This window comes from Diadema antillarum, unplaced genomic scaffold, assembly GCF_040938485.1.
Source record: "Diadema antillarum isolate AM-2024a unplaced genomic scaffold, OU_Dant_1.0 seq00000118_RagTag, whole genome shotgun sequence".
Taxonomy (NCBI): Eukaryota; Metazoa; Echinodermata; class Echinoidea; order Diadematoida; family Diadematidae; genus Diadema; species Diadema antillarum.
In genome coordinates, this window is record NW_027271199.1 from 516,449 (window position 1) to 536,729 (window position 20,281).

At 36.8% G+C, this 20,281-nt stretch overlaps 1 protein-coding gene across 1 annotated transcript; it reads right to left on the reverse strand.

The window, feature by feature from the left end:
• Positions 1-17,094: 17,094 nt before the first annotated feature.
• Positions 17,095-19,978, reverse strand: LOC139727077 (uncharacterized). The gene is made up of 2 exons (XM_071638055.1): positions 18,496-19,978; positions 17,095-17,111 (listed from the first exon to the last, which is right to left on the reverse strand). Exons 1-2 carry the CDS (start codon positions 19,976-19,978, stop codon positions 17,095-17,097), a joined length of 1,500 nt encoding a protein of 499 aa, XP_071494156.1.
• Between the last annotated feature and the right edge of the window lie 303 nt (positions 19,979-20,281).

Here is a 20,281-nt window from a genome sequence, read left to right on the forward strand (position 1 = left end):
CCTTGTAGCGCACAAATTCATTACACACCACGGTCCGGAAAAAATTCTTTAAAACTCTCTGAGCTCCTTTAAAGCTCGCACTAAACCTTATAACTGTACAATACGACCACACGGACATTTATGAAATTATTGTGGTCATATATCCAATTGTTCTTTCAAAAACAAAACAAAGCACAAAAATGCTCAAACTGTGAGCCTTTACTCTCCCCATTAATTGTTAATCTCTCTTTTACGTGTTGCTTTTCTTTTTAGAGACTGTCAACATTAGATGTCGAACTTGAAATTTTCAAGTTCCTGCTGCTGCTAACGTTGGCGGTCTCTTGCATTGTTTTTTTTTTGTTTTGTTTGTTTTTTAATCCTTCATCCTTCTGCAAATTTGTAAACATTAGTTCCTCCTTTTAATTGATCCATTTATATGTGTCCATTTGGGTCTCCTTGATATTGTTTAATTGAAAGATTTTGCATTATTCATTTAAATTACATAATTTATTGATTGTATTGATTTGAGAAAGAAAATGTAGAAATCAAATCAAATCAAACCTCAAGTTGTTTTGACGTATCGCGTATTGTTTTTGACTTAAATGACTATTTACCATGTTGCTTTGCTAATAAATGAATGTTGTAGTAATCAGTAAAGACAAAATGGGGGGGGGGATTCTTATTCTATTGATTTACATGTTGAGCGCAGTAAACATACCTCGGGTAGATTTTTTCATAGCACAGTTATGACTCATTTCATGAGACAATTGTGCCTCCTCCGAGATTCTCGACTGCTGGATTCTCCGCTTCCCTACCAACAAGAAATATAAGGCTTATATTTTAGAAATGACCTTTGAGATAGGAAAACACGGGGGAAAAAAATATTGCCTGTTTGAATTTCAGTCTCATACTAAACTGGGTGCCAGTGTACCACCTGTATCAAGATCATGAAACTTTAAAAGTATATAAGAAATATTATACTGCGAAAATAGACAGGGAGAGAGAGAGAGAGAGATAGAGAGAGATCTGCAAGAAAGAAACGGGCGATTTAACATATTTTAACATGTACTCTAACCCCGCCCCCCTCCTCCCCAGCACACACTCACAGTAACAAACGTCTCTGTCTTGAATGTTTACACTTACTTTTCCTGAAGTACCAAATCGCCAAGCAGGTAACACTAATAGCACTAGCAGCAACAACGGCGCATACAATTACTGCTGCTGCTGCTGTAAACAAATCATAACATGATTTAAGAGTACAGAGAGAGTGCAGAAGCAATGCAAGATTTTGCCATCGATTATCGGTGAACTTCATGATGATTTTCATAATTTCACATCATGTAGTACATAAATAGACAACTCCATGTATATATTTGTGGGATTTATTGTGGTTCTTGAGCAGAGAAACAATAACTTGAACAACTTTAAACAAATTACACTGAACAAGGATGATGACATAGGAGGTTCACATATTTCAGAAATGTAGCAGTGTAATTCCATTGCAATACCGCTTGCTTGTGAGTTCACCTGTGCATCATCCATGCACGCCTTCTTCTTTTGTTCTGCTTCCTTGAGCCCCAACTCATACATTCTTATGGTGACTCTGCTATGTCATCATCCTTGTTCATTGCAATTGGTTCTAAATTTTGAAAATATTCTTATTCTTCATCCCAATTATCACAAATTCTGAAACTCTGTCCTCAGTACAAATAATTTACAGTTGTTCAAATGTAAAAATCTGGAAATCATCCGGAGGTCTCCTTTAATCAACACATAATTATTTTTCTCGTCTCGCTCTAAAATTATCATAACAATGCACTTTATAAATAAGGGGTCCCTTTCTCTTGCTTGTTTTTCTTATTACTGTAATGACGTCATTTGTTGTTTTTTTCCTTTCAGTTTCGTTTTCTTGCATGGGTTTGTACATGCATTTGCATTATAAGTCACGTGTGCCGTAGATTTTTGTAACTCGACCGAGAACAACCTATTGATGGTTTAAGTGTTGACGGGTTAAAGAGTCACTGCTTCGACACTGATATTATGTCCGGTTTACATCAAATAGACAGCGTCGTCATCAAGCGTTTCACGGTTTTCGCACCTCAGTATTTACTTGTCACCAACATCGCATCGTGGACTGTTGGAACAGCGATTACCCTTAAAACTATGTTGTTCGTTGTATAATACTCTCTTCCAAAATACATATTTGATCACGTTGTGAGGAGGCAACACATGATATCGAGTGTGTACCAATTACGTTGGTGAATATTGCAAAACATAAGTGAAATTTTCAAACATATCACGTTAGTTTAGTGCTAGAAAGCACTGTGCCGGAGGAAAGACAAGTGTGTATATATTGTGAGACTTACCATATTCATTGATATCACGAAAATTCTTTGAGATTCATTGAAGATGAGACAATCTTACAGCACATGTAAATGAAGAATATGATATAAATCAACAACTCGTTCTAGTTTCTTACATATGTAAACACGCATACAGTAAAGAGGACAAAGGCGGTAACCGTCGCATTATTTCGTAATATTGTTTATTAGAAAAATACAAATAGCAAAAACATGCCATAAACTGATGTTGGCTAGATATCGTTTTGTTTGCCTAAAATGCATGCTACGAAATGTATATAGCTAACACTGGGATTGTCGTCTAACAACAACAGCCACAACCCTACCTATTGTGATCCCTGAAGCTGCAAATGTCGTCAACGTGGTTGTCGAATTCGATTGTGAACCCACAATGGTCACAGAATTCCCATCGAGTTCTGCATAGGAGGTAATATTTATAAAACAATTTATCAAGTACAATTTGACTATACACACTGTGCCTTTTGTTTGGATTAACACTGCATTTTATGTGGTTTAAGTGAGCGAATTCGACTAAATTTTTGATAGCAAGCAAATCACGCGAGCAGAACAGAAAGGTTTACGAAAATTGGACATTTACATTATGAAGATATTGAAAACTTACTGCACTTTACGGTTACTTTAGTCTCAAGACTCTGGGGTTAATTGTAAATGCAGTGTATTATTGTGAAGCGTTGTCGCGGAATCTTCATTGATCTCTCGTATGCATAGGCTATTCCAAATTGTTAGTATTTATGGGCTTGGACAGGAAGATTAGAAACAAAACAAAATGATGTCCCAAGACAATGTCTCCCTATTTAGAACAAGTGAAACATCTTTTAATCCTCTGCATTCTGTATCATTCTCAATTTCTCTATGACTTACCGACTCCTGTAGTTATTGCCACCAGAGAAATAGGGAGGATGACAAGAGTCAAGTAGGAAGCCATTGTTCTTCTTTCAAGCTGATAAACACATGAAGAAAGAACAACTGTATAACTGAATGTGTTACTGTGTAGATGCAACTGTATATTGTTTGTTTGTTTGTTTGTTCATTTCCATCTGAGAAGCTGGCTGGACAGCCCATATTCAGCATTGCTAAGCCGGTCTTCCACGGGGTCAAGTTGGATGTGAGGTGGGACCACTTCACCGGAATAAACACCCTGCTCTTCGCGATGAATGAATGAAGCGGGATCTTTTACGTGCATGAGTTGTGACTCTCTCATACATGGGACCTCCATTTCATGTCCTATCCGAGGGACAGAGTGGTTTTGCCTCTTGCTAGATGGGACGGTATAATTACACACCCTTGCTCAGTCCAGACTGGAGTTCGAACCCGGGCCCTTAGGATCGTGAAGCAGACGCGCTACCGACTAAGCCAACTCACCGCCCTTATAAAATTGGGGAAGAGTGAGTATAAGCAAGAGTTTGGAAGTTGTTTTTTTTTTCTGTCACTTCAAAATGTGCTGAGTTTTTCGTTCGTACTTCACTATCAGGTTTCCTCCATCAAATTTGTTCTTCCATAGTGTCATTTCTTTCCTAATATCAGCAATAAAGTCGCAATGAGAAATAAATCCCGCATGCAATGATCTTAATTCACATGTGACTCCATCCTTCACAAAGCAATATATTCTTGAATTAACAGATAAGATTGTAACCCCCTACGGATGGTAAAGGAAGGGATAAGAAATACATAATTATGGTTTATAAGTTATTTACAACCAGCAAACATTCGAATATTTTCACATATTATTTGTTTTCATAATTAATGGGAATTTCAGATTTGGCCACCGTTTTAGTGGCCATCTTGAATATCTCAAAACCCTCAAGGATGCAAGAGGTGCATCATCCAGACTCGGATTCAGACACCCATGAATAGAGTAAAATCGTTATAAAAAACACAAAACAAAACAAAACGGTAAAACAAAGTTCCATCTATGGCACCTATTCTATAACTGCCTATGCCCGTGACAGCCATGGTACCTGTTGGCAATATCTTTTCACGTCATGCTGTACTGTCATGAAAATCAAAATTGGCATTAATGGTACCATTGATACACGGTTTTGTCTTTTAGGTTTTTTCATCTCGGGGTATGAATCCCATAATCTACTTTTATCCGATTATTATCTCGATGTTTCGGCCCAGCATATCCCATATTGACATTGATCTGCATATCTAAATTGCATTCTCGTAAATGTTTGCTGAAATAAACCTTCTACATGATTTCACACGCCCTTTGGACAGGCAGGGAATGTTCCTGCATCCACTACAAGGTACATACAAATTTACATGACAAGATAGATCCACACAATGCTTCGTCTTGGCTCCGTGCAAATGCATTACATAAAAGTAACATGGCTCTCGAGCAAGGTCCACATAGGGTTAAGTATCCTTTAGTATGGCGACTCATAGTATTTATGAGACCATTAAAATCACGGGACATGTGCATGCAATCAGACCAGCTTACCTTTGCAGTATGATGTCTATCATGTTGTAACACATTTATCAACGTTATCACATTTAAATTACCATGAATAGTTATAATTCAGGTCACTCATTAGGTTATATAAAATGCACAATTTTCACTATAAATAAGCATATCAATCAAATCCAATCAGAGCATCGCATACCCATCATTGTACCTAAAGGGAAAAAGTCTCCGATCAGATAAACATAAACAGACCTACATTAAAGACAGCCAATCCCTTTTGCATGCAAATTTTTGAAAAATTGGTGAGAACACTTGCGGTATTGAAGAAAACACTATTTGGAAACCTTCTGTAAATTTTGACAACTCAAGAGGGTCCTTATCTGTTTAGTTAAATTGACCGTTAAGATTTGAATAATTTTTGCGAACTTCGCAAAAATTACAAATCTAAATACTAGTCTAGTTTTACAGACCTGTGTGATGCACTTAGTTGTACATGTAGTCCATGTAAGTGGTGTGTTGTTATTTGCCATTGGTAACAAAGAAAGAGAAGCTGGTGAATCCTTCTTTTTTGACAGATTTAACATGCATATCTGTTGTTCGAAGTATAAGTATCATATTACAACCACAGGAGGATTAATGTATGCAGCTGTGCCTAGTACACAGAATACGTTACGGTGAGCGTTTGGTGTATTATTTGAATTTTAACGGCTAACAACCTTCAAATATCACAGAAATGTTATAGATTTACGATAGTCTTGTCATTCTGGTGGAATATATCATGTTCTGTGCTATTTGGGAAGGAATGCAAAAGGGAAGGGCAATCTTAAATAAATCTAGTAATATACGAAGAAAATTCGGAATCAGCGTGCACAGCCCGGAGCGCACGTATGTCCGTGCCGTACACTCGCCTGTGTCCGTTTGCCATATGCGTGTATATATTATGTACAAAGATGCATACTCGGGTAAAACACACATGTACTTATGGTAACACCAAAAAATTTGAATTTGAGAAACAGTATTTGAGACTGCAAGCGTAAATGTCAGGAACAACCGAATGCCTGAGACACCCAAACTACAATTCATACACCACCACTTGTTCAATCAGTCACGAACACCATATTATCACTATCATAAGAAAGGAAAAAATTGTGTGCAATTGTTGATATTTTTTATTCTCTTTCATACTGGGGAAATTAATTGATTTGAACTGAATTTTTTGGGGTCACAGGGGTCATGATTATACACGAACAATAAATTAAACTGTCACTTTAAAGGCCCGGGAGTTGTTGCTGACTTTTTATAAATTGTACAGCATGATGATATAAAAGAATGTGGAAAATGGACGTGAATACTAGACTTAGAGGCAGAAATATAAAGTGTAGGCACATTCTGTGGCGAGTATGTTGTTTCATCAAATAAATACAGTAACAGTTTTGTTACGAGTGCGATTGCTTAAAAGAAGCATGTACGCGACACGAAAATTGCACTTACATGTTTCCGAATTGCATTTAGTCTTGGCGATGTTCGAGCTCGTCACCTTCACATGTATTTATTGACTAACGGAGCATCACTTCTCATGCAATTTTGGCCTCTCTGTGCTTCCGGGAAAATGTAAGTGTACCGTGCTGCAGCTGTGCGATGAGGGGAGAAAATAGAGGCTCGGGTGTGGCGAGTGTTGAACAAAATGTTAAACGTTTGTAGGTGCATCGTTTGTGACATAATTGTTTGTGTTTGTAGGCCAATGATATCTGCCCTGTTTTGGTAGAGCTGCTTAGTTTTGCCAACAGCTAATCAGGTGATGGCAGCATTCCAGTTTACCATGCCGACCAAAGCACTTTCGTGAATAGGGTAGTCTTTCCTTTGACATGCCGTGGTGGCTTCATTTGGACAGGACATAACTTAAGAGATTATTTTACCATAAATCTAAAAGAGTAATTTTCACCAAAATTGGAGATGCAAGGTCTTGTCACCCAAGCGACTATATACATGTATATATATATATATATATATATATGTATATAAAGGTAAGAAACAAAACTGGAACAAAGTTCATGCTGTATTCACCAACTGTTTATTTCTGCACACAAATTTTCGAGCGACTCGCTCTTTCTCAAATGTTGGTACTGAGAGAACTATGCCAACACGTGGACGACGTACTCAATATCTCTCTCTCTCTCTTATATGTATATATGTATATATATATATATATATATATATATATATATATATATAGTGCGAGAGATAGTTCCCTTCCCAAATGTGCGCGGTGCCTCATTGTGGGTAGCATATATACTGAAAGAAATTAGATTGAGGCGGACGTTGCTCTCGATCTTGAGTCTCCCTTTTATTCAGTCAAGCTTTCGGCCAGTCATCAGGCCTTCCTCAGGATCTACCAACACAATAGTTATTATATGAATAACCTGATGTGTCATAATATATATTTTTGTATTGAATTGAATGATTGATTTGTGTATATAAAGGTAATAATTCAGAAGTTTGGTAATATATGAAATTGCATTATATATATATATATATATATATATATATATATATATATATATATATACATACATATATAAGGTGAAGTGGGCTTGGCCTCGTACGTTGTGGGTGATGCATTATCTTTATGTATAGGTATGACGGAGGAATAACTGCTCGCAGACGTTGCAGCATGTTCACTTGCAATTTGCATACTCAATTTTTGCATGCATGCTGTCTATATTTCGTTTAATTGGCTTTTTTATTTTGCCTTGTTCTTTGCCTTATTCTTCTCAAACGTATGCAAATTGGTTGCTTTTCTGCTTTTGTGTTTACGTCCCAAGCCCTTGAAAAAGACGGGAAACTCGGTCGAAAGCTCGGGAGAATAAAATGCTATTAGTGAACATACTGCAACGTTTGCGAGCAGTCATTTCTCCGTCACACCTATATATAAATATAATATAGTGAAAACTTTGAGCACAGAAAATGGATTTCCATCGGTTTCGTTTTCTTTTCTCATTTTCTTTGCTCAAAGTTTTGCTATTTATCATTTATTTCTGGTCAGTTTTCCCTTTCTTTGTTTCAATATAATATATATATATATATATATATATATATATATATATATATAGGCGTACCTGTGTTTTGGTGCCTTGTCTGCTACCGGCGGTTTCACGCTGCCGCGATCTTCAGGCAGACTGACAAAGTGGTGTGTTTCTGTGCCCATGGATGGTTTTTCTTTTCCGGTGTCTGCATTTGGATATAAGAAACATCGAACTGTTTTCGTCCCTTTTGTTTTTCCCATGCTTTGTTGTTGTTGTCAAATAGGAGCGTCCTCCTCGCGTGCATTATGATTATGGTTATGAGATAGAAACCATAATGCATAATTATGATTATGGTTATGAGATAGAAACCATAATGCACGCGAGGAGGACGCTCCTATTTGACAACAGCAACAACGCATGGGAAAAACAAAAGGGACGAAAACAGTTCGATGTTTCTTTGGGGGCTTTTGATGGAGCCGAGATATGCGAACTAGTTGGATTATATGCACTCTCACTCTTGAACAAAAAACTGAACACATACAGCGTAGGATTACACCGAGACGATGGGCTAGCAGTGCTCAGGAGAGCCTCTGGGAGTAGAGCCGATAGGGCTCGAAAAGACCTCATTAAAGTCTTTGATGAGCTCGGTCTGCGCATCACTGTCCAAACCAACCTCAAGGTAGTAGACTACCTAGATGTCACACTCAATCTAGACACCGGCACCTTCCAACCGTACAGGAAACCAAACGACACCCCCTCTACGTCAACAGGGACTCCAACCACCCGCCCTCTACACTAACACAAATACCCTTAGCAGTTGAAAAACGCACATCGACATTGTCTTCAAACGAAGACATATTCCACAACGCAGCGCCACTGTACGACGAAGCCCTGAAAAAAAAAAAAGCGGTTACGAGAAAAACATCAAGTACTCCAAACCGAGTGAAGAGGGAAAGGGACGAAAAAGGAAAAAAGAGGAGTACGAATATCACATGGTTTAACCCACCTTACAATGTAGCGACCAAAACAAATGTGGGGGGGGGGGGGTAAATTTCTGAAGCTCATCAACAAACACTTTCCCAAAGGGCACAAGCTAAACCCAATATTCAATAAGAATACGATAATAGTGAGCTACAGCTGCATGAAAAACATGGAGGCAGTCATAAAATCCCACAACCAAAGAGTTATCAGACAATCCAAGTCACGTGACACCGAACCCCAACCCAAATGCAACTGCCGCCAAAAAGACCAATGCCCGTTGAGAGGAAGATGCATGGAAACGGCTCTTGTGTATAAGGCAACCGTCAAGCATGACAACGAGGAAAAGTGCTACTACGGACTGGCGGGGGGGGGGGGTACTTTCAAAGACAGATATAGGAATCATGTTAAATCCATCAAGAACAAGAAATACAAAAACGAAACCCAACTCGCAAAATATATTTGGAGCCTGAAAGACAAACGCGCAAACTTCACACTGACATGGGACATCCAAAAAACGTCAAACTTAACTCTAAGAAGGAGTGGCCTGTGCAACCTCTGCCTCGGTGAGAAGACCATCGTCATCCAAAGCAAAAATGCACTCAATAAAAGGTCCGAACTTATATCCAAATGCAGACACCGGAAAAGAAAAACAATCCATGCGTCAAACCGATCCACCGCGCCACATAGGAGCACAGAAACACACCACTTTGTCAGTCTGCCTGAAGATCGCGGCAGCGTGAAACCGCCGGTAGCAGAAAAGGCACCAAAACATAGGTACGCCTAATATGCTCTGCTTTACAGCATTGAGCACTTTTCAATCCTCAACAAACTATATATTCCCGACGGATATATACCCACCGGATATATATATATATATATATATATATATATATATATATATATATATATACATACATATATACATATATATATATATAATAATAATAATAATCGTTATATAATATATATATATAATAAATGTGACTGTGCATTACAAAACAAACAAAGAGTCGCACCCCTTGATTTTATGTGAGGACTCAAGAAAGGTGAAAAGGGTCAACCGAGTCAGTTTAGAGTTTTCCATATTTTCTGAAAGAGCTATTCTTCTTCTACATTTTCCCTAAGTTTTGGATCATAAATTGAATGGGAAAGTAGGTTTTCAGCAGTTTTTCTACAACCTCTTTTTGGTAAAGTAGTGTAATCAGGTTTTTCTTAGATGCCTCTTTTCATTTCTTGAAAATCCTTTTCACTTTCAACTCTGATAACTTTTGAAAGGATGATGCTACTGCCTTGAACGCTGACATTTATTATGAACAGAATGTGTTAATCACGCATGCTCAATTTCAGCTTAATCTGATAATCCCTTCATTGTTGTTGCTACAATAGTTTTTGTCCCATTGATGGCACGTGTAGCATGGCTTAGTAAAGATTAGTCACTTGAATAGGCCCTGCACTTCACAGCTCTTTTCTCAGTTCAAACTTTTCTAGAGTGTGCGCTTTCTTTCTGATATTTTGATAGGTTAGGAGAGGTCATTTGTATTGAGTTATACATCATTTTAAAGCTTAGAGTCTGCTCTTTCAGAATCTGCTCTTGACTAAAAAAAAATCCATGTCTTGCGACTTTTTTGTATAATAGATATCTGATATAATATATATATATATAGTGTGATGATGCTGATATTCCTACCGTATATATATACGCCTCTGTCATCTTAAATAAAATTATAGTTGAGACAATGTAGATAACAGAAGATGTCGCATGAAACCGGCAAAGTTGTGAAGCTTTCGACCGTGGTCTTCCTCAGCTTTAATATCTGTTTGTGAAACGAATTATATCTTTTTGAGAATAACAAATCTGGAGTCATAAACACAATATATCAAATATAAGTTGAGCATGAGTTAATAGTTACATGGCATACTTGGCAATATTTTTTGGCACTTTGCAACACATTCAACAATGTGTAACTGTAAATAAGTATATAGTGAGTATATGTAGCATACAAACATATCATACAATAAAAATTGTCAAACATATATCGTAAATAAACTAAATAAAATAATTACCTGCTAAGCGGAAAAGATGGAATGTTTGTAAAGGATTATCACGTGGGAATAGCATGAAGATTTTGTCAGCAATAATTTTGGTACATATTTCATTTCTGTGATGTGTACTGGGATAAGTGGCAAAACACCATCCCCTCCTTATCTGTACCCGGGTTTTATGTAAAATGAGACTGTATTCACGGAAAAGATGGAATGTTTGTAAAGGATTGAATTTTTGATGTTGTATTGGTTAACTGATAGGTATTGTTATATACTCAGTTATTATATGATGTGGATAGAAGGAATTATATAATTATATATGTATGTGTATGTGTGTATATGATATTTATGTGTATGTATGCATGCATATGTATATGGATATATATGTGTATATATATATGTATGTATATGTAACGATCTCAATATGAATCTATATAAATATGAATTATGAATAGATTAATAGACAGATTGGTAGAGGTGTACACAGAAAAATTATACTGTGCGACATAATTTTGTTATAATTTTCATGTGGCAAGAGCATGAAGATTGTTTCAGTATGGTATATAAAATAATGTATATATTGTATATTTCTGTGTTAAATACCTAGGAACAGTGGCAACACACTATCTATACTCTCTATCCACTCCTTATCTGTACCCGGGTTCCATGCCTGCTATTTTGATTGTTGGTAAATCAGCTATATGGGTTAATGACCACGAGAATGTTCATTGTATCGTAATTGTTAACAATCCTTTGTCTGCACTGACACGACTGACACACTTGTAACACTGAACCTAATTCTTTATACTACCCCACTCCTGCCTGACATGCACCACCGCACACAAACCTTCCCCAACATCACATGATCACTCACATCCCGCCACAAGACAGCCACAAGACATCCAGGCAACTCAAACGTCTGCTTAGCAGGTAATTATTTTAATTAGTTTATTTACGATATATGTTTGATAATTCTTATTGTATCATATGCTTGTATGCTACATATACTCACTATATACTTATCTACAGTTACACATTGTTGAATGTGTTGCAAAGTGCCAAAAAATATTGCCAAGTATGCCATGTAACTATTGACTCATGCTCAACTTATATTTGATATATTGTGTTTATGACTCCAGATTTGTTATTCTCAAAAACATATAATTTCACAAACAGATATTAAAGCTGAGGAAGACCACGGTCGAAAGCTTCACAACTCTGCCGGTTTCATGCGACATCTTCTGTTATCTACATTGTCTCAACTATATATATATATATATATATATATATATATATATATATATATATATAATATCAGATATTGATAGTCACTATTCTTTATTTATTACACCTATATTGAGGAACAATGTCGGGTATGTCTCAAAAGTGTGCATTCAAGATTCTATTGAATAGCCATCCACTCGCATGGCAAACCCGCAATCACGCACACACACACACACACACACACACACAGAATGAGACACGGAGAAAATATCCAAAGACGATATATTTCATTCTTTTGTGTTCATTGTATTCCACTTAGTATTAAAGCTTATGTTAATGGATTGTCCTTTCGGCCGCAGACTATTTCAGAAGTAAAAAGAAAAGAATGTTTACATCAAAATTATTGAAAAAAGGAGATGAATATTGTGATATACTTGATATTTTCGCACAATTAAAAAGCACAAGGAAAAGTAAAATTGTTGCAACGGACGACTTCACTTTATTCTTGTGATTACTTACAATAGCAATCATAAGTAACTACAAATAAAAAGGAAAATATTCTAACAATACTATTTACTCGGGCACTGCCTGTGTATGCTTTAATGTAATAGAGGTGAAAAGCTATCTCTAAAAGGTTGACTGTTTCTTATCCTGCATGCAATTTTAAGTATCGGTGATAACTAGAGTATAGCCAAACCAACTGACCAGTGTAAAAGCTCTAATTTGTATGAAAAGGGTATTGCTGTAAGCGAACTCGAAATAATGACTTCGCAATAGAGTGACAGTAATGTTTCGAATAAAACGTACAAGTTATTTTTTTTTTTCGTTTTTCAAATTCATTTTAAAATTTCATGTCACTGGTGACTCTTCATGTGCAAACAAAATGGAGACTTAAGATTGGAAAGATGAGGGAGATAGAGAGAGAGAAAGAGAGAGAGAGAGAGACTTTGATACCACTCGAAAATAAACATTCTAAATTGAAGGTCTTTACTTCGCATAGTTGTGGCTGATTAAAATGCAAATGTAAAGTTCATTGGTCTCATAATGATGATATCAAAAAGTATTTTACAATTGTGGACCTTGGTCGAGTGCCATATTACTATTATAATGATAGGATTTGTGCAGACACAAGAAGCATTGTCCAAAGGGCGTGTCAATTAAGACATAATGGTTATCTGAGTAAACATTTCCATGAATGTAATATTATGCAGACAAAGTCAATAAGAGATAAATTGGGCTCGAACATGAAGATGATAATCCGATTAGAATGATTTCCATGACAGTAGATAATGACGTGAATAGACATCGCAAACGGGTACCATGGCTGTCACAGACAGTTATAGCCAGTTATAGTGTGAGTACCCGCAGCTGATTTTTTTTTTTACCGTCCTCCCATTCTTTGGATGGTTTTACCTTATTTTGAGGTTGCTGAATATCTTGCATCCGTGATGATTTTGAGTTATTCAAGATGGAAGCCAAAATGACAGACAAAATTTGAAATTCCTATAAGATTTTTTTAAAAATGGTGGAATTGAAGATATTTGGTTTCATGGTTCGAAATCAGTTAAAACCTATACATGCATGTTTCACCATTTATACGGATTACAAGTCTATCCTACAAGGTTAGCTTGTTTTTGTGAAGGATGAAGTCACCAAGGAAGATCAATGTGTGTGGGAATTATTTTTTATTGCGACTTTACTGATGATATTACAGTTGATTTTTCGTTTAGTTAGCAGGTTTTATTTTTTTCCCATTTCAAGAATACATTTTAACAGGAGCTGAACATCTTTCTTCAGTTAAATATCATCAACCTTTAAGCACCCTGCGCATACATCAGGAAAGAAATGGAAATATGGAAGAACTAATCTGATCATGGAAACCTGATGGTAAATTATGAAGGAAAAGCTCAACACTTTTTTTGACAGACAGAGATACATGAAAATCTTCTTCCATCCTCTAACTCACTCACCCTTCCCACATGTCATATTGAAATATACAGTTGCATGTATGCAGTAACACATTCATTTATGCAGTCGTTCTTTCATCGTTATTATGTTCACCAGATTGAAAGAAGAGCAATAGCTTCCTACATAACTCTTGTCATCTTCCCTGTTTCTCTGGTGGCAATAACTACAGGAGTCGGTAAGTCATACAAAAAAAAAAATCGAAAGTGATTCTTTATAGAATGCAAAGGATGAAAAGAACTTACATTCTCCACCACGACGTTCGTTTAACTTTTCCTTTTTCTCAAAATCATTTTAGAACGTAAAGCATGAAAATAACTAATGTGTTCCATCATGACGTTTCTAGTTGAAATAGAGCTAGAAAGAGACAGAGAAAAGAGAGAAAAGGGGGAACAGAAGACAGAGAAAGGAAGAGGAGATATGAAGATGGAGGGAGGTTGGTTTTTGTTTTTGTTATGTGTCCATCATTCAAGTCAAAAGGCAGAAATACAGATGCCGCGATTAGTTGTAATGATCTTGTGATTTTGTACATCGAAGGAGAGGTTTCTTAATAATTAATGTGAGGGCTAACCATATAATGAAGGCATATCTTGATTGCATTTTAAGAAATAGCATGATAGATAAAATATGAAACTCCATAAGATACTCTGAACAATTAAGTAACGTTGAGTAAAGTATTAAGACATAGTAAACAATACGCATACCTCACAATGTCCCCCTATTGCTATATCATATACAACGTTTATCACAGAAAAAATGTTAGGTACATGTCAATATAAGTTAAACTCATGTAAATACGAAGAAGGAAGTGAAGTCTTTATACACCACAAAATGAACCAATGAGTACTTACTGCAAATGAGATGAAGTCGTTTTCATTTCTTTTGTCATAGCTTAATATTGGGTAAGTAAAATTGTAATCGACAATGATCATACAGGGTGAATGTGGTTCATTTCGAATTCAGATATTCCGAATTTGTCTACAATTATTGGCAAAGATCACCCAGGTTCAATGCCCATTGCACTGTTAATATCCAGCATTATGATAGTGATTGGTTTATTTCAATTTATGCAGTGGAACACAATGACCGTAATTTGTCTTTATATTATGAGATATGCAACAAATCACCTTTGTGTCACCATCAGAACATATGTTTAACAACAAACTCTTTCAGTGTTTCATAATTTTCTTCATTGCTCTAAAGGTCACCAGCGAGAAGATCTATCATAGTCATTAACAAAAAAGTCACTGTTGGTTGTCACCATTATCGAGTATGATATGAATGTTTGTGTGGGTAAGTGTGTGTGTGTGTGTGTGTGTGTGTGTGTGTGTGTGACAGAGCGAGAAAGAGAGAGCAAAATTAAGTGAAAGCAACTGATTACTTCGGTGTTTAAGACATTATGTCAAAAAAAAAGAGATACTCAACACACATATCACATCAACAAACATGTATTATCAACTGTTATATAACCAAAGATTGCTGGCATAAACAAAGAAATACAATCGCAAGTAATGAGATGTTTGTTCGTTTTTTTTTTCTTCAGGGGGATATCACACGATGCACTCATGAAAGAAGCAACTGAATATGCTTACCTAACAGAAGGTTGAATTCATGGTCATCATTTTCCATACACAGCCGTCACATACGGCTGCGCAAATCAACAGCACATTAGACTGATATAACATACCGATAGAGGTGACAGTACACATGTATGATGTATTTGGCCTGTCATGTACATAAGGCCGGTATAAAACTTAGCTTTTATCAACGAAATATCGCAGGAAGGCCCTTCTAGAAAGACACGTTGATACTGATTTTTCTTTTTCCACTCGGTACTAGTAGATCCCCGATCAGTTCTCATCTGTATATGATACATCACACTGAATGGCATAACATGTTTTATGGTTCTCAACGTTTTCAGAAGCTTCTTGCTCGTCATCCCATATTACATACATTAAACATTTATGAAACAACACAACAGGCATTGGGTCTCCCTTAACCTAGAGTAGTCTCTACGGTCGTGTTGAAAGTTTTGCCACTGCTCTACCAAAGGACCCTCCTACTACTATCATGACTATAATCGCCCACGAGTTGACAGATACCCGTTTATACACCTGGGTGTGTAAAAGGACATGGTTGAGAGAAAAAGTTTAATGCTGATCGCACTTTCTTTCTGAATCAGCTGAGTACAGATCAGTTCAGTTTATTCCTGGATTCCGTTTTAATGCGATATACAACAGAATCTAACAAAATGCCACGAATTGTATGAATTGTTCCTATGGATTAATACACACCATGGAGAACAATCGTATAAAGAAAAACATATATAAGAGGTAAAATATTATCCAATGTCAAATTGAAGGTACTAAAGAGAGGGAACTCTTCGAATTCGAACTTTAATCGGTTTTTCCCCGTTATAGTTGGCCTTAAAAAAACATCCGTATTTTAAACTTCCCCTAATCTGATTACTCATGGGACCTGCGGCTGTACAAGCTAATGCTTTTACGCAGGCCCCATCATATTTTTTCGCATCATGACCACAGTTTAATTCGCATGCATACAGACCTTGTGTTTATACCAAATCAAACTTCTGTAAATTCCGATGAAGTCTCATCTAAATTATATTTTGTATAATGTTCGTATTTATATACTTTATTGTGATATATGTGAGAAATATGAAAATAAATTGAAATGAAATGAAATGAAATGAAATTAAGTTTTCACAAATGGATATACACATGTACATATTGGAAATGTAGGGGACCATCTTCGTTAAACAGCATAACAGTTTCGAAAAGCATCACAGGTTTGAAAAAAATCCCCTTATAGTAAATAATCATCTGTTTAATTCAATAACTCTTTTTATGCTGGAGGCATTCGAACCTCATAATATGAATTTGATTTTCATATTTGTATTATGTGTAGAAGTATGATGGGTGGTATAGCGTATTGAGAGGCAGAGTATGACGAAAAAGTTCTAACAAAGTTATATAAATGTCGTCTTGATACAAGTATATACCATGGTTATGAATATCATACTACATAATATATATATATATATATATATATATATATATATATATATATATATTCATGTGAACACAGACTCTGAGGCCGGGAGAGATAGAGAAAGAGAACGATGTTAAAATGTGCACTGCAGGATCGTTTGCTCGCAAGTCAAATCAACTCTGCCGAAAGAACTAGTTTCGCTTCCCTAATTGTGTTCATACAATAAATGCAAACGTTCTTTTCAATATATGAAGAGGTTTTTGTTTTGTTTTGTTTTGTTTTAGCTTAGTTTAGTTTTTTTTTTCTTTTGGCAAAAAGGGTTTAAATAAATTTTAACTAATTCCTAGTAAATTAAGTTGTTCGGTTTTTTTTCACACAATTCTATGTTTCCATTAACGAAGTTCTTCTACTATATCTAAGAGTCGTCATCATAAATAACAGAGATGACAATAGCAAAATCCTGCGGATATAATGAATTTTGTCAGTTTTTTAAACTTTTTTTACATTCTTTCGGATTAAGCCCATTTGGAAGAAAAGTCTTGAAGGATGATTGCTATGTACATTTTAAAAAGGTTTATCATGATCACGAAACCGGCCTCTCTTATCTCTTACACTTCTTTCATCAGTCGATCTGCTCCTAGTATACTGTTCACGTGGTAGCTGCTTGGCTATTAGAAATTTGAGCATTAGTAGACAATCATGCCTTAGAGAAATCGTTTATTACAAGTACCCAATCAACATACGTCACCCTGTTCATATTAACAGAAAGCAACCTTGCCATACATAGCAGCAATCTCTACCAAGCACAAAGCTTTGAACAAATACATGCTTCTTTTCCACGATAATCATTTTCATTCTTTATTATCCTCAGCATAGTCATCATCACCACCATCATGGCCATCATCATCATCATCACCGTCACCACCATCATGATTATCATCATCATTAATATCGATCACTTCATCATCATGTTTGTCGTGGTTGATTTAGTAATTTCTTTTAGTATACATTGTATATCCTCACATAGAGTATTCTGCTGAGCTAGTTACCTGCTAGTTGTTTGTTTTCTGATTGGTCAGTAAAGCCAGTGATTGATTTGCTTTGGCCAATCAGGATACATGATAGATTCAATGTTGATATAGGCCATTTTGAAGAAAAGCATTTTGGATGTAGGCCCTTTTGAAAGAAATCATGAATTTCAACTCAATTTTGAAGAAACTTCCTGAAACTGTTGGAAGTTGGACTATAGTCAGTTTGATGCACATGGTGAATGTCTATTTAGGCATGTGGAAACGATCAAATGTTGAAAAATGGGCCCTTTTGCAAGTAGGCTTTTCAATGATGCAATTAAACACGTAGAGCCTGTCTGAAGTGCACAAAGCTATCTCACCACTCATAAACTCTTGCAAATAGTACCAGTTTCTTTTGTCTGGTCTACGTATTTTGAAATCAGTGACAATGGTTTTGACGTACTTTAACTCACTTGTGTATCGATCAACTAGGAGATGACCCTTCTCAGGCTTCACCCAGGCTACGATAACTGAATCATCTCGACAAACAGCTGGGTAGGCAAACATAGTCTTCTCCTCCAGGACATTTTTCTTATTTCCCATACTATCAAGACACACAATCTTTCCTGACCAGGAGACTAGCAGATTTCGCTGAGACTGAAATGAAAATATTTGAAAAGGTTGACATTCATCACAGTTTATTTCCCTGACTGGATTGCCACCCACTGATGTGAATATCTGGATCTTGTTGGGATTCCTATAGGCTACATAGATACCATCATCTGAATCCACGGTGAGACCGCCAAAGGCTCCTTCAGCGCCACTCACCGTCTCGAACTCAACATCGAGCTTTTTCCAATTTGGAGAGTACAGTAACATCTTGTTAAATGCATTGTATACTACACTTCGACCATTAGATAGGAATCCGATTCCGTGGACGGAACACTCCTTCAGTACGGTGCCATGTAACTCGCCAGCAGGGGAATAAAGTTGGATTCCTCCTACTTGCAATCCCACAGCCATCTTACCGGCTGGTGTGCGAGCGACACAATTCATATTATTTTCGCTTGGGAGCTCTACATCTGCTATAAGAACTGGCGTGAGTTTGTGGTCTTCCACCTCTCCAAGGTAAAGTTCTCGTGCCTCCAAGTACTTACGGAAAGAAATCTGCTGAGCACGTTCTACCACACCCCTCGGAGGTTGGTTCTTAGCACAATCCTCTTCCAGGATGTTCTCCAGTTTTTCGCAGAGCGTGTCGTGTGCAGATAAGGCATCTTTTTCCAGTTGTACATTCATTCCATTAGTGACCAACTCTTCCACAGCGGCCATGTGGTTGATCGTTTGGCTGCTCTCCTCTTCCATGGCATGTAATTTTGTCTCGAAAGTTTCAGACCATAATTCTACTCTAGATTTTAACGTCTCTCTCCTGTCAGACAATATCTGCACACATTCTTTGTATGTCTTGTCGATGTCATTGTGGAGCTTTCTCATCATTTTCATTACTTCAATGCGTTGTGTTCCTATGAACTTGATATGCTCTTCGAGGATTGTTTTCTTTGATTTTGCTCTTTCCCTCAAGCCTTTGATATTTTCCATCAATTTCCCCTCGTGGATGGCTGCATCTATCACCCGATGTCCCTCTGGTGAGTGATCCATCATCCCACACCTAAAGCAGATGTACTCCCGACACCCGGTGCAAAAACACTCTTCACTTTCGCCCGGGTGTTTCCTACACTCCCGTCTCCTTTTCAATTGAACTTTTCCCGAAAGAACATCACTCATAGTCACCACTACGTGGTTGGTGAATGGTTTCCATGTAGAATGGCCTTTCTCACAGGATTTGCACATGTTTTTCCCACAATTCTGACAGTAGAAGACAGCTGGTACCTCTTCTACAGCGTCACAAATTGTGCATGTTGGAGTCTTGGTTTTCACGTCATCCACAAGAGAACTCATGGATACGTTTGCTTGTAATTTACCCACATCTCCACTGGGTATAATGGTTCTTTTTCTGCATACAGGACATTTCAAACTATCTCGTTTGGGCCGGTTTTGAAAGACACGTTCCAAACAGTCTTTGCAAAAGGTGTGAGAACAGTCCAGTAATTTGGGTTGGTTAAAAAGTGTCAGGCAGGTAGGACACTCAAGGCTTTGCAGTCTAATTTCATGAGAGGTTGCCATGGTTGTGTATTTTCTCGTTGTGTTTTCTATAAGAAAGAAAACAACAGCAACAACGACATTACACAGTGGCAAAATATC

Coding starts and splice junctions, on each gene's coding strand:
- LOC139727077 (XM_071638055.1), bottom strand. CDS start 19,978: ATGAGTTCTCTTGTGGATGACGTGAAAACCAAGACTCCAACATGCACA.